The 16,664-nt window shown below is 42.7% G+C and overlaps 1 protein-coding gene across 1 annotated transcript in view; it reads right to left on the bottom strand.

Annotated features, from left to right (window-relative positions):
• Positions 1-16,664, bottom strand: part of UGGT2 (UDP-glucose glycoprotein glucosyltransferase 2) — a 267,640-nt gene that overhangs the window by 201,612 nt on the left and 49,364 nt on the right. Inside the window, exon 8 of the mRNA XM_065407070.1 lies at positions 11,437-11,537. Within this exon, the coding sequence (XP_065263142.1) occupies positions 11,437-11,537 (101 nt within the window). The remainder of the gene's footprint in view (positions 1-11,436; positions 11,538-16,664) is intronic.

Genomic DNA, 16,664 nt, shown 5'->3' with positions numbered 1-16,664 from the left:
AAAAACTCTCAGACTACTATGCACTGGACAAACACATACAGTGGAATGGACGTATGCAATCACTCAAAGAAGAACTTAGACTTCCACTGGGGCAGTAAAAAAAAAAAAAAAAAAAAATCCCCCGTTTCAGACCAATGAATGCTGAATGCACACCAAAGCTTTCATTAATTAGTACCTCTAGAATTCATTTCATGCACATGCAACACCATTAAAAATATTCACCTGTTTTGTGTACAAATTAATAGCCACAGATAATAAACCAGAAGAAATAAAACCATATGGAATTGGAAAGAATTAGAGTTACTGATTAGTGTTACTAACTGTGAAAAATGGAGCATACATAATCAGATTTTGACATCCTTCAATGTTCCCACCAGACATCAAATGTCTCATTAAGTATGTATACATCCTGCATCAGACCAATGTTTTCCATATGGGATAGCGGAATAATAATAGTCAGTCTTACATCATTTCCTCTTACCCAATTAGAAACAATCCAAATGTCTCTTCTGGGAATTAGGACACAATATTTGAACTATGAGGGAAGACTAGACTCAGAGCTATGGGTCAGTTATTTTACAACAGAAAGGTTTTAGATTTAGATACTCAACAACCACTTTTAAACAACTTGGGGTTCCTACTCTCTCTTATCTATAATTAAGGAATTATGCTCTTAACATCCAAGATGTGAAGATTTTCCAGAGATTACTGACAAGAAGGAAAGCAAAATATCCTTCTTTTCAGTCTCTAAGGTTTCTAGGTTATTTCCAACATGGGCTGAGTAAATAAGAAACCATTTATTTTTCTTCAGTATGTTTCTTTAACACCACCTTCTGCTGCCCAATCTCTGAGCCTTAATGGAGAATCATAATCTGAAATACAATGCTCTAAATAGGACAGCTCTTTTATTAAGTAAGCACACTTCTCCACAATACTCTTTTCCTGAAACAACCCACAACGAATGTTCTACTTTCTATTAAGCTAACACGTAAATAAACTAAAACAATGTTTTCCTACTGTAAATGTATCCTGAATTGAACATATTACGGGAATCCTAACAGGTAATTGACAGGGCAAGTGCTATTAACGTGAAAACAGATAGATTTATTAATTTAAAAACAACTGATTCTCTCTGATTATAATGGTTAAGCAGGCATATGCCTAACTAATTCTTTGATGGGTGTTAAGATAATAGTGCTTGACGTTTAAGCTTTGTTGCTTCCCAGAAAGAACAATGTCTGCTCTTACTAATTTTCCATTCTTAAATAACTTTATTATGACAGATTTTATACAGCAGATGTGATGGATTTAGAGCTACTCTGTCATAATTTATTAATACTGTATGTTGGTCTGGTTATTGAGATATTTTCTGTATGAATATATTGATTTAATACAACAGGAGTATGTCTGGGAAAAAAGGCAGGAAGGGTGAGAATAACTTATGATAAGCCCCATCTCTCCACAAACATTTGAGAGTTATTAAGGAATAATGTCAGGACTATTAGCTTTGAAGAGTTTGCCTTGCCTCCAGCTAACCTAAAAGACTCTTTTGAGCAAGGACAGGTAAAGGCCTGTAACACAAGGTATCAACAGAACCTTGGCTGACTAAAGAAAGAACATGCTTTCAAATGAGGAGGGTATCTGTTCAGGGGAACTAGACTGATGCCATATCTACACTACAAAATTATGTTGACCTAACTTACTCATCGGCATACAGCCACCACAGTTATTAACTCACTTGTGGCTCCTTGTGTCAGTGGTGCATGTCCTCACCAGGAGCACTTGTGTCAACTGTATTGTCAGTGTGGTGAACTGAGAGACAGCACCTGAAGGCCAGTAAGAACTGATGTAAGCAACAGAGCGTCTACACTGACACTGTGTCAACCTATGTACATTGACCAAGATTCTATGCTGCTCGGGGAGGTGGTGTTACTGAACTGGAATAGAGAGGCACTTACGTCGGCAGGAGCCAAATTTAAGTGAAGACACTTCCACTTCCAGGCAGCTTATGTCGACCTAAGTGTGTAGTATAGACCATGCCTCAGACACACAATACCTCAGGTGTATCTGAAGACGTTAGTCTGAATAGGTGAGATAGACATGCATGTAGACTGCTTTAAAATCTTCTCTCTACTGTTAAAACCATACTTTGGTTATAAGAAGGCTGCCTGATCACTATATATCATTGGTCACAGATTCACAAAGGGAAGAGCAGCAGGTACCCAAACTCAGTTGGACCTTCTGGATAAGAATGTTTGATACAAGGTACTGTAGCCCAGCGCCCAGTCCAGTAGAGAGAGGGAGAACTGCAAAATTCCACTCTAGATTAGGTAAACACATGAGGCCTAACACCTGAAGAAATACGCTCAGAGAGATCATAAAGTGGACAGAGGGGCAGCTAGCCCTGTAACTATTACAACAGGATTTAATTCTTGCTTAGTAGCAATGCTCTGCAACTTTATATGACAGACCTGGGTTTAATTCCTTCTCCTATTTGTTTGTTCCTCACTTCAGTTAAAAACAAGAATATTATCCTATCATCTAGCTGCTATGTGCTGCCATCTTGCAGAGCTAAAAAACAAAGCAGCGTTTGAGTTGGTCAGTATGTGGATGGGTAACCTCCACGGTGGGAAAAAGGCTTTGGAGAGTAGAATATAAGCTAGCTGGGCCAGCTGGCCTTATCTTCACTGTGCTACAAAGTTTGAACCTGGAAAGTAGCCTTTTCAAAGCCTTTACCCACTCACAAAGATCAGCAAAATCCCTGTTTACCAAAGGGTTTGAGACCTTTATCTGCCAAAACGTGATATCATTTATATTTAACATATTCCAGTTTTATCAAGCAACTATAGTTCTCTACAGGGCTGTCATTCTAGCATTCACGGCAGTAAACACTAAAGTTCAGAGTAAAGAAATTATTTCCATTCGAAAACACTCCTTTCTCTTGCTCACAAATCCTCCCCCTTCCCCCGCCCCATTTCCTTTTGGCCCAAATTTTACACATTTAGAGACTGATATTACAGTTGAAGAAGATAAGCTTTTTGCGTTTAGGGTGTTTGTTTTAAATCTGGGCATATTTACAAACAACAAACAGTTAAACTTTTTATCATTGTAGTAAAAGATCATTTATCAGCTATTATATAAAGCATACTGTACACACACACACACACACACACACACACACACACACACACATCGTAACTTAAGAACAAATGGTGGACCGAGAAAGTGCAAGAATGCCAACATCTCGCGGACATCCACAATAAATGTGGTTTCTTTAGTGCCACCAAGGCTGTTCATGGGCCAATTTGTCATGGTATGAATCCTCTTAGCTCTAAAGACGGAACCACGCTTCTGAAGGACAACAACGCCATCAATTCTCACTGGAAAGAACATTTTGAAGATCTCCTTAACCGTAATTCTATGGTTGTAGATGAAGTCCTTGAGCAAATCCCGCAACGACCATTTAGGGACGAGCTTGGAGACCCTCCCAATATGTATGAGGTACACAATGCCATCATGCAGATGAAGAACAACAAGGCAGCAGGTCTAGATGGGATCCCTGCTGAAATCTTTTAAAATGGTGGACCAGAGCTAATTCAGCAGCTTTACATGCTTATCCTTAAAATCTGGATAAAGGAGGAGATACCCAGTGAAATGAGGATGCCTTGATTGTCACCCTCTTCAAGAAAGGGGATAAAGTGGATTGTGGAAATTATTGTGGTATCTCCCTCCTAGCCGTTGCAGGCAAAATTCTGGTGCGGATCCTTGCAACCCGCCTTCTGCCCGTCAGAAGAAATTTTACCGAAGTCAGAGAGTGGTTTCCGACCATGTTGTGGAACTGTGGATAAGATCTTCACAGCACGGCAGCTGCAAGAAAAGTGTCAGGAGCAAAACCGACCACTGTACATGGTTTTTATTGATCTAACTAAAGCCTTTGACTCAGTGAATCGCCGTGCCCTCTGGACTGTACTTTCTAAGATTGGATGTCCTGATAAATACATCAATGTCCTAAAATTGCTTCATGATAACATGAATGTGACAGTTCTGAGCAGCACTGGCTCTCAGAGTGAACCTTTCAAAGTACACACAGGAGTCAAACAGGGCTGTATCATCGCTCCAACCATGTTTGTGGTTTTTATTGCCATCATTCTTTATCTAATTGCTGGGAAGTTTACAGCTGGCGTTGAAATCACTTACAGAATGGAAAGCTGTTCAGACTTAGCAGGGTGAAAGCCAGGAGTAAGATTTCCACAACATCTATTGTGGAACTTCAGTATGCTGATGACAACGCAATCTTTGCCGACTCTGAGAAAGATCTTCAAATGATGTTGAATATGTTTGCCGATGCTTACGCATATTTTGGTCTCACTCTTAATATCAAGAAGACTAAAGTGCTCCATCAACCCTCTCCAAATGAGGTATCTCATCTATGCCCTATCTATCAAAATCAATGGAGTGGCACTGGAGAATGTCGATCATTTCCTCTACCTTGGAAGTCATCTTTCATCCAAGGCAGATATTGATGCAGAAATTCAACATTGCCTGAGCTGTGCCAGTGTAGCTTTTTCTCCTTTACGGCACAGGGTCTTTGAAGATCACGACATTTGAACAGACACCAAGCTCCTTGTTTATCAAGCTGTTATTCTCCCAACACTGTTGTATGGGTCCAAAACTTGGACAACCTATAGACACCACTTGAAAGTCCTTGAGAGGCACCATCAACGCTGCCTTCGTAAGATTCTGAAGATCAAATGGGAAGACAGGCGCACCAATAATAGTGTTCTGGAAGAGGCAAAGACCATCAGTATCGAGGCAATGATCATCCGTCAGCAATTCCGCTGGACTGGTCATGTTGTCCAGATGCCAGACTATCACCTCCCAAAACAGGTCCTGTTCTCTCAGCTGAAAGATGGGTACATAACATGGGTGGACAACGGAAGCGTTATAAGGACTTGCTGAGGGACAACCTAAAAAAAGGTAATATTGACATTGATACTTGGGAGACACTTGCCCAGGATCGCTTAAAATGGAGTGAAGTCCTAAATGATGGTCCCCTGCATTTTGAACTTGCTCGCTGACAAGCTGAAGAGGACAAGAAGCGCAGGAGGAAGGAGAGACTGGTCTCCAGTCATGGTCAACAGCCTCCTGCTGAGCCTGAAAACATCTGCCCTCATTGTAATAGAACTTGTGGTTCAAGGATTGGCCTTATTAGCCACCTGAGGACCCATAACTCCCATGGAAGATGATCATACTCGGTCACGAGTGATCACCTATCATCATCACACACATCCAGATTGTATAAACTTTACAATCATATGTAAAAAAATTATTATCTTCTCTAAGCATTACAGTCAACTTCTCACATTCTTAACATATGATAAGTGTGATAAAAGTAATAGATTATATGTTACAATGACACTACCTCTGACCTACTCCTGCTCAACATTATTAGAAACAGTAAGAGGGAAAACCACAGTTCTACAATGATTTATAATTCAATTCAAACTGCATTTCAGTAGGGTAGAACATTGTTAAATGGATACTATGGTTGATAAGAAAGTTCAGCACCACCTTCTGGATGAACTTTGGATGCAGTTTCATGGATTCATAGATTCCAAGGCCAGAAGGGACCATCATGATCATCACTCTGACCTCTTGCATAGCATAACTTCCTCAATAACTCCTGGAGCATATCTTTTAGCAAAGCTCCCAATCTTGATTTGAAAATGATCAATGATGGAGAATGCACCACAACTCTAGATAAAATGGTTAATTACTCTCACTGTTAAAAATGCCTCATCTGTGCGGAAAACTGTATGGATCTACCATGAGCACCCCTAGCTCCCAACCCTTCCAGACAATGGTTTACAACCAAAACTGCTATCTTCATAGAAAGCTGTAGCAGAGATCAGGTTACCAGAAGCTCAAAGAGAGGCTTAGACAGGACTTAGGTTCAAGTCCCAGGTTTTGGCAGAAAAGCTAAGACTCTAATTATACACTTCGGGAAACGGGAAATGACTGGGTGAGAAAATACAGAGTTGGCATCTACTGGCAGATGACATGCTAATGGCCACCAGGTGTGTCCTTAGAGAACTAAGAGACAGTCTCATGAATTTTAAGGATAATAGTTAGTCCAGCACATCCAGAATCTTGACTGGTAAAAGGGAAATTCCTCATAGGTCACACCAAAACAAAAACCTTTTCTACTTTGTTGCGTAACCCTTCCTGGTAGAATTCTTTTTTCTTCTGCCTAGGATAGCCGAGAAATCAGCTGAATAGGCCCTTTCTAATTCTGACATCCAGACAAATGTCATGCCCTCGGGCAAAGCATGATTGGGTTAGGGTGGTAAGTCCTCCCCTTCTCCTGAGGTAAAAGCTGTTGCATCAAAGAGAGGCAAAGAGGAGATCGGGCTGATAGGTGCAATAACATAGAATACCAGAACTGTTAGGCCCAACTCATTGTTATGAAAATGATTTGCACCTTGTCCTGTCTGATTTTGCTCAGTATCCATGGTAATAAGGGAAGTAGGAGAATGCGTACCTCAGGGCTCCCAACCATTGTATGAGAAAAGCATTGCCCAAAGAGCCTGGGCTACAATCCCCTCTGAAGTAGAACTCCTTGCACTTGTTATACACATGTGATGCAAAGAGTTCTGTGGATGGGAGACCCCATATCCGTAACACTTCCCGTAGAGTTGGGTCATGCAGCTCCCACTTGTGTTCTGTGGAGAAATGTCTGCTTAGAGAGTCTGCCAGGATGTTTTGGATTCCTAGCAGATGGATGGTAGTTAGAATAATCAGCATAGGTATGCATCAGTTCTAAAGGGCAATGGCCTCCACAAAGCTGTGAGAAGCATTCTCCTCCTTGCTTGTTGATGTAGACTTCCATCATGTTGTCCAATAATAACTGGACTGCAGATGTGGGAAAGGGATTGCTCACAGGCCAGCCTGACTGCTCTCAGTTCCAACATGTTGTGGAACACAGACTGCATTACCTGTCTCTCCATGTGGGCTCCCCAACTATAAGGGATGCATCCATGGCCACAGCACCCCCATGCTGGTGAAGTCTGTCCTCCCAACAAATAAGGGAGATTAAGATCCTCTGGAGAACCATGACTAGCAAGTCAAGACTGTGCTTGCCTGTGGTGTACATGGTCCATAACCAAGTTCTCAGACATTTGAGATGAAGCTTTGAAAATGGGGACACAAAGATGCTTGCATCTATATAACCCAAAGTGTCAGGCAGGACCTTAAGGACGTCCTGGGGCTCATCAGGAAGTGCTGTATGAGTCCGATAATGGAGAGGAAGCAATTGTCTAGTAAGTATGTTCTGGCCGTCCAGCCTCACCCCAATAAATTCTATCGATTGTGTGATTTTCAGGGTGGACTTCTTCAGGTTCACCCTGAGACCCAGCCCCTTGAATAGGCCTGCAAGCATGGTGGTTGCTCCTCATGTTTCCTGGTAAGATTGTTCCTTTTAGAGCCAAATGTCTAAGTAAGGGTATATACCATCGCCTCTTGTCAGCAACTGTGAGCTGCCACTACCAACAGTGGTAAATATTCTGAGCACTGTCAAGAGTCCCAAGGAGAGAATCCTGTAGTTGTAGCATTGTTCAACACAAACCTCAGGAATCTTAGGTGTGCCAAATGAATGTTCACATGAAAGTAGGTGTCTTTGAGATTGAGGGCCGTGAACCAATTTTCTGGATCTAAAGAAGGAATAATTGCATTCACGGTCACCATTCTGAAATTTAGGTAGTGGATGAACTTGTTTAGTTCCCTCAGGTTCAGAATGAATCTTTTTGGGGATGAGGAAGTACCTTGAGTAGAATCCCTTTTGCCTTATTGCTGAGGTACTAGTTCTACCACTCCTAGTTTAAGAAGTGTCTCTACCGGCTGCAGTAAGATCCTCTTGTGAGTGGAGTCCCCAAAGGAAGATGGGGAGCAGGAGAGGGGCTTGGGGAGGAAAGAGAACTGGATGGCTTATCCCAAAGAAAGGCCATCTAGTATTCATCTGTCCATCGTGATTTCTGTCCAGGCAGATAGGTATTGGGAAAGTTGGCTTCCAAACGGAGGGGAAAGAGGAGAGGGGTTGTCTAGAGCCGTTGACACAGCTGATGTGCGGCTCTTGAAAGTCCAATCAAAATGCCTATTTCGGAGGTGGCATTGGTTGGGAAGTGAAGGACGACTGCTATTCAGCACCCTTCCTATCCACCCTTGGATGCTTGTGTGGTGGTTCATACTGCCATTGGGAATAAAAAGCCAGTGGGACTGGTCTCTGTCTAAACTGTGGCTTACTAGATTTTCTTTTAATTGCAGGTGTGTAAATACCCAGTGATCAATGCATGGCTTAGGAGTCTTTCAATGAATGGAGAGATTCATTCATCTTTGTGCTAAACAGTTTGGTGCACTAAAACAGAAGGTCCTCCACTGTTGTTTGTACTTCCTTTGGGTTCCTGAAGAAGAGAGCCATGAAGAACATTTCATTGCCACCTCTGTGACCATGGGCCTTTCTGCCTGCAGGGCCAATCTAGCCAACAGCTTTCCCATGTCAATCAGGATCTGGGACTGGTCTCTAATGTCCTGGGACACCTTATAGGTGAAACCTGCTAATTTGTGTTAGATAGTAAAACCATATGATCTTCAACACTTGGCAGTTTGAGACCTGAAACTTCAGGGAGGCTAAGGAATATATCTTTCTCCCAACGAGGTCTAGCCTCTTCACTTCTTTCTCAAGCAGCACAGACCTGGCCTGTCTCAGTCTTCTGTATTTGGTGGCCACTAACACTATCAAAGAGTTGGGAGGTGGCTAAGAGAATAGGTACTCTGACCCCTGCACAGATTTGAAATACCTCTTTCAGTCCACATGGATATTGGTGGAACAGTGGAAAAGTGTCTTGGTGGTTTGAAGCATGGCCTTGTTAATCGAAGTGCCACTCTACTCAGTCCGAGCTATGAAAGATGTCCAGCAATCTGTGCAGGGCTTCCCCTCTTCCAGAGAGATCTGTAGTGACTGTCACCCTTTTAAGTTTGGAAGGTCTGGCTCATCAGGACATTACATGGAGAAGGGGAGGACAAGGTCACTGGTTAGGTGTCCTTCTGTTCCTCTTCCTCATGCTGCTATTGTTGTACCTCTTGAGGAAGCGAAGATGCTCTTCCCCATCTCTGGGAACCCTGGATCTCCTTGGGTCCCAAGTCCCACAACATGGGTACATTTGGCGGTATTCTGACGGATCTTCTGGGCCCCAGTACTACCACTGGGTAATCTCATAGCCTCTTGGTCCAGGGCGAGTACCTTTTCATATTGGAGTGGCATGAGATCCTGGAGATTCCGGACAGTCTGACTGGGCTCAATAACCTCAAGGGATCCCTTGGAGCATATTCTGGGGACGGGTGTCTCCCACAGCCCTCTTCTTACTCAGAGGACTTGGAACCATGGTTCAATGGGAGAGCTCTCGGTACTGGAAAAGGTGGTGATGACTTGCCTCTACTCATCAACAGTACCAGTGACAGTCTGGTTCCACCCTTACTGGAAGACAGAGATGGAGAGGGGTTCTGCACAGAGATTGGTACCAGGCACTATGCTCTAGAGAATACCGGTGCTCCAATTCCTGGAGCACCATGAGGTAATCTGGTGCCAAGACACAAGCCAGAATAGATGGGGTCATTTCCTTGACTCAAGCTGTTCAGTAGAGGGTGCCAGATCTGGCGGTGACAATGTGGTTGACTTGTGTGCCAAGGTATCAGTCCCAATACTGGAGAGTGATGGAGTTTTGCCCTTTGAAGAAGCCCTGGTCCAGTCCCTCCAAGTACCAGATGGTCCCACTCCAGAACATGAAGTTCCCTGATGACCTGGTACAGGATGGGGACTTCTGCCTCTTCTTAGAGGGCTTGGAAGAGAATTTTCCTTATTGTGCTAGTGGGAATGTTTATGTCTCTCTTCTCCCTGCCTGCCCTTGCTCTGCTCTCCTGAATCACTTGGAGCCAGGGGGAGGAAGGGTGGAAGTCTTAGAACTGCCCCAGACCAGAGAAGAGGAGCCACTCCTACCTCCTTCAGGCAAGGGCGCTTCTCAGCCACAGGTTTTTCCTGCCTTCATGAAGGAACCTTCAGAATCATAGAATCATAGAATATCAGGGTTGGAAGGGACCTCAGGAGGTCGTCTAGTCCAACCCCCTGCTCAAAGCAGGACCAATTCCCAACTAAATCATCCCAGCCAGGGCTTTGTCAAGCCGGGCCTTAAAAACCTCCAAGGAAGGAGACTCAACCACCTCCCTAGGTAATGCATTCCAGTGCTTCATCACCCTCCTAGTGAAATAGTGTTTCCTAATATCTAACCTAGACCTCCCCCACTGCAACTTGAGACCATTGCTCCTTGTTCTGTCATCTGTCACCACTGAGAACAGCCGAGCTCCATCCTCTTTGGAACTCCCCTTCAGGTAGTTGAAAGCAGCTATAAAATCCCCCCCTCATTCTTCTCTTCTGGAGACTAAACAATCCCAGTTCCCTCAGCCTCTCCTCATAAGTCATGTGCTCCAGACCCCTAATCATTTTTGTTGCCCTCCGCTGGACTCTTTCCAATTTTTCCACATCCTTCTTGTAGTGTGGGGCCCAAAACTAGACACAGTACTCCAGATGAGGCCTCAACAATGTCGAATAAAGGGGAACGATCACGTTCCTCGATCTGCTGGCAATGCCCCTACTTATACAGCCCAAAATGCCGTTAGCCTTCTTGGCAACAAGAGCACATTGTTGACTCATAAGAGCACACTGTTGACTCATATCCCACTCAGCTGCTTGGTTCTACTCCAGAATGACAAGAACATCCTCCACCTAGAAGGGACATTAGTTTTCCCCAGGCAGTACACACGCATCCTGATAGTATGTGATCTGGAAGGGCTTGTGACCCTTGATACAACTTTTAAAGCTGGGGGTCATTGGCATACTCTCCCGCAAATGAACAGAATCAGGGTTGGGGTGATTGGGTGTGTGCGCAAGCATATACAGATACCACTCCCAACGCTGGATGGGTGGTTCCAAGAATTAGGGAACCAAACCCATATAACTATCTCATAACTAATTAACTATAAAATAATAAAACTATTTACAGAGAAATGCTACAAAGTCAGCATGAACCCTGAAGCTCCCAAGAGCAGTAAGGAGGAACCTTATTGCAGACCAGCAGCTCCCTTCATTTCCCTGGTACAGAGCCTGAGGTGGCAGAGGTGTAGGCATGGACCAGATGGACACTGCTAGGGAAATATCTCCAGGTCCTAGAATGCATGTGCAACCTAAAGTCCATTACACATAGGGACAAGCACTTGAAGAATAAAAGTAGTTTTTGTTATAGTTTTTATAATCACCAATACAGCAAAGAAGAATTAAACAAAATGAGTGTCAACTCACAAACAAACGAACATAGCATACTAAATATATACCTTGCAGCTCCCAGATCTTCAAAGGTTCCAAATTATTAGTACTTTCAATTAGGTGTTTTCTGAACTCCTTCAGATTATCTTTAAGGTCAGGATACATCTGTCTAGATCAAAACATTAAAAAAAAAATCTAATTACCTCCCTCCATCACATATAAAACCATAAACAGTTTTGTCTTGCTTCTGTATTTAAGGTAACAAACAAGAATTTAACACTTCTAGTTCACTTCTATAAGCAGAGATTAGGATTTATGAATGCAGCCACAATTTAAGGGCCTCATCTTGAAAATGCTAAACAGCCACAGCTTCTATTCATGATTTCAAGGAGAACTGCAATTACTCAGTAATTCTCTAGAACAGACCCTAAATAAATTGATGGATTATTTTAACCTAATATAGGTTTCTAACGAATAGACAAATTGGTATTGTATATGAAATGAATTTTGCATTAAGTGTATTAAGAGTCTGGCAAAATGCTCACAAATTTAGAGGATTTAATGCAAACATGGGGCCATGTGCATCCGTGAGTAACTCAACTGACTTCCATGGAGTTACATAAGGGTTGTATTTTGCACATGTTCTTAAACTATTTTCACCATAGTCACCTCCCAACATTTATTATATATTAGAAGGTCACACACTTTGTTGCTTCTGCAGCCTGATCTTATTTCATATACCAGGGGTTCCTTGCCTTCCTCCAGTCATGCTCAGAAGCTCCCTGAGTGACATCCTCCTATTGTCCTCTGTTTCAGGGACTCCCTGCAACTTCCCTCCCCATGACAGGGCCTCTGTGCGTTCCCCATTCCTCCCCCCATTTTTCCCACTCATGTTAGGGACTCTGTGTGCCTCCCATTCCCTCTTTCCCTCTGCATGCCATAGGCCATCCCCCTCAATTCCAGGACCACTGTGTTCCCCATATTTCTTCCTTCCCCACTATTCTCCTCTTCTCTCTACATGTCAGAGGCAGCTCTATGTGCCCCCTACTCCCCTGTATGGTAAGGTACCCAATTCCCACCCCTATCCCAGGACCTATATGCTCTTGTATTCCACCTCATACCAGGTCCCCCATTTCCCCCTGCCAGGAGTTCTGTATGATCCCCCTTCCCACATGCCAGCAGCTCTGTGGTGCCCCTCATTTTCTCCTTTTTTTTTTAAAACCAAAATCAATAGATGTCTAGAACATTCCCTGAAATGCATGAATTGATTGGACAGGGGGTTCAAAAGTTATTACATTATATCCAAACAGAGAAATGCCATCAAGTTGAGTCTAAGCCCTCACAAATTCCATCAATTAAAGAGAAATTCTGTTCTCCAAACACATGTACACCCCTTTCACAGCACGTCAGAATACTAATCGTATTTTTTGATCATTTTGGCAATGTTCAAACACAGCAGTGATAAGCACATTATAAATATTTATGACTTGTCTACACAACAAGCTGGTGTGCTGTAGATTTACATTCTGGCTTGCAGCACAGTAACTTGCCATGTAGACAAGCCCTTAGATAAAAGTAGATAGAGAGGTGGACAGAGAGACTGACACTAACTTTAGTGGAACCTGTTTGAAGTGTGAGAATAGCATTTGGCCCATGCTGTCAATGGAATTCCTAATTTTAAAAGTTGTTCAGTAATTAGTTCAGCTTTTTAATATCACAGCAAACAGAACCAAACTAATTATAAAATACTGAAGTTGGTGGATACTGACCCCAGTTACGTAACAAGGGTATTAACTTCTTGTAATCCTTACCATGTCACAAGATGGGAAATGAAATAAACAATTTTATCAGTTCATTTCATCCTTCATTACATGATACCAGAAATAAACTAAATCTCCAACAATAATGGTGCAAATGAAGGCACCTGAATCCATTAGTCTAGAAGGGAGCCTTGCAGAAAATTGATGAAGAAAGTTGCAGTATTTCCAAATTTTCCTGGATGCAAGAGGCATTAAACATAGATCCAGGAAAGTGATCTCCTCCACACATCTACATGTAGCAGGTCCAGAGATACTTCCAATCTACAACTGATTCCAACAGGAGCATGAAAGAGAATACAGACTACTAGATTACATCATTCAGAAATTTCAAGAATACTGTATCTCAATTAAAAATGTCACTTGTGCAGGACTTATTTTCTTTATAAGCTACCACAGGGAACCATTAATCATTAGAATAAAGGCCTACTTAATGAATCTAAGTCATGTGAATTTGAACAGTTAGCAGGTGCAATAATTATAGAGTAAATTACTGGTGGCATATTGACAGCCATGTCAAAACAAAATGATTACTAGAAATGGATTTGAGCTTGCAAAGAACAATGGATATTTGTAGGTCTAGTGAAAGGTGCCTCACAAATAAAAGTGATAGCAAGCAGCAAAAGGTACCAAGATATACAGACAAGATGAAAGGATAACTGCAGAGACTAAGTTTGTAATAAATGAGGCAATCAAAATGCGATGCAAGGGTGTCCAGCACATGTGATAAAGGGTCCACACTTACGGCAGTGTGTACAGTACAGACACTGAATGCCAACTAGCACGGGCATAACAGCAGTGTAGATGGTGAGGTACTGCTTAGCAGAGCAGAGTGCACTACACATCTGAAGCCTACAGTGTATATCCTATACAGGTCTCTACATACCTAAACAACGTCTCCCATGTCTATATTGCTATCTTTGGCAGTGTAGTGTTCTGTTGCCTCCCACTGCTGGAGCTTTTTCTCGCTACAGTCAAAGACTTTGTCACCAGGGAAAGGCTCTGGTAGTGGGGAGTGTGACAGAGCGCTGGGCAACAGCAGCTGATCCAACACTCTGGTCACTGCAACTCTAATTAGTTGCTCTAGAGTAGACCTGATTAAGGCCTGGTCTACACCAGAGAGTTAGGTTGACATAAGGCATCTTAAGTTAACCTAACTCTGTAAGTGTCTACACTAAAGCTCCCACTGATGTAAGTCACCATTACATCAACTTAAATTCACGTCCGCGAGTGGTCAATGTAGTTAGGGTAACGCAGTATCCATGTAGACACTGCATTACTTACATCACCTGTTGGCTGTCAGCCCCATACAGGGCTCAGAGCTGGAGTCCCACTGTCAGCCCTGTGTGAGGCTCACAGCTAGTGCCCCCCGCACTGTGGCTGACAGTCCGAGCTGTCAGCCCCATTCAGAGCTCACAGCTGAAGCCCTCCAACCCTGGGGCTGACAGTTTCTTATTCAATCAAACAGTGCTCCTTGGTGGGGGAGTACAGGATAGTTCTATTTTTTAGTTCTCAATTGAGAGTGATAGTCAGTTTCCTGCATTAGATAAAACTGACAGACACTGAATGGAGACAAGAGATAGGACAACAAAGGTGGTGGAAATATGACTTTTGTTGATGTTCTCATAATACTGGATGGCTGGTTAGAGACATCATCTGGTTGGTCTGCTCAGGTCCCTCTCCTTCTTAAGCTGGACAGAGCTGGATGGACCAACTTATTTTATTGTACTGTCCCATACAATATAGTTGATTTCAGGATCTGGGGGGGAAGAAGGGAGGGGGAAGAGAGAGAGAGCACAGTAGGGCAGAAAGGAGCACAGGAGGGAGGGGAAGACAGAGAAGAATCTCATATATATCAGGTTGGAGTTCTCGCTGGTGCAGCAATCATGGTCAAGTGTTCCCACTGGAGTATCAAGGTCTGATGTCACAGCAACATTCCTTCCGCTGCAGCCACTCTGGTGGTAAAAATGCTCCTTCCGTTCTTTCCCAAAGTCTCTTTTAAGGACCCCAAAAGGGAGCAATACAGACCATTCTCATTATTTTGTCTACCAATTAGGCCTAATTTCTGACATACGAATTCTGGTTCTTTGATTTTCTGTTTTTTGGTCCGCTTATTTACCAGTCATAATTGTAACAGTCCTCGAGTAATAAACCCTTTGTGCTTAAATTCATTTTTGTCAAATTACCTCTGCAAGCTCTCCTCTGCCTGTCCTCTCCTACTGGAGGCCAATTAAAGATGGAAAGAGAAGGTGAAGATGAAACACTAGCCATGCTCTGTACGATAACAGACATGTCAGGTCTGGACTGCCAACGTTAAACATAACCAGAAAGCCATACAAGAAAAAAAAAATCTCAAGGCAACTGACAGAACCCAATTACAGACTTAAAAGTGGCAATTCTTCAACAACAAAAACTTCAAAAACAGACTCCAATGAGAAACTGCAGAACTGGAATTAATTTGCAAACTGGACACCATCAAATTAGGCCTGAATAAAGACTGGGAGTGGATGGGTCATTACACAAACTAAGAACTATTTCCCCACGCTAATTTTCCCCCCTACTGTTACTCACACCTTCTTGTCAACTGTTTGAAATGGGCCACCCCGATTACCACTACAAAAGTAATTTTTCCTCCCGCTGATAATATCTCACTTTAATTGAACTGTCTTGTTAAAATTGGTAAGGTGACCCCCATCTTTTCATGTACTCTGTGTATATATATATCTTTCTACTGTATTTTCCACTCCATGCATCTGATTAAGTGGGTTTTAGCCCACGAAAGCTTATGCCCAAATAAATCTGTTAGTCTCTAAGGTGCCACAAGTACTCCTCGTTGTTTTTGCTGATACAGACTAACACGGCTACCACTCTGAAACCTGTCTCTTTGCAAGAGAAGCACTTCTTGAAGCCCATACCCTGTTGGGGAAAAGGAAACCTGACAAAAAAGGGGGAAAAGTGAAGTTTGGAAGGGGGTAAGAGAAAATAAAGAGAAAAAACTACAACTAATACTACGGAGACTAACTACTAGAAATGCTAAAGAAGCTAACAATCACAAATAGATTGCTAATGGCTCAGTCTCTAGCCGGGGAAGCTGAGAAGGAACTGACAGGGGTTTGCCCATGCACGCTGGCTAGCCTTATGGCAGGGCATGAGAAAGGACAACGGATGTGGGGGCCTAACAGACACTGCTACCAAAGTTCTCCAATCACCATGCAGGGACGCAAGCACACCTACAGCGGAGCTCCTATTGGGACATTACTTGAAGAAGAACTTCCAGTTCAGCACAACATTTCAATCTATTGAAATACCGAGACTTTTCTATATACAGATTTTGTACTACTGTATTGGCTTAGAAACTTTAAAATTCCTGTATATTTATAGAAATAAACTATACCAATGTAAAAATCCTCATGTCAGTACAGCTGTGCCCACATGAAGGAGTAGTGCCACATTAACTATATTAGTTTCTAAAATGATAC

This window comes from Emys orbicularis, chromosome 1, assembly GCF_028017835.1.
Source record: "Emys orbicularis isolate rEmyOrb1 chromosome 1, rEmyOrb1.hap1, whole genome shotgun sequence".
Classification (NCBI taxonomy): Eukaryota; Metazoa; Chordata; order Testudines; family Emydidae; genus Emys; species Emys orbicularis.
This window is presented reverse-complemented; position numbering and strand designations above follow the sequence as displayed.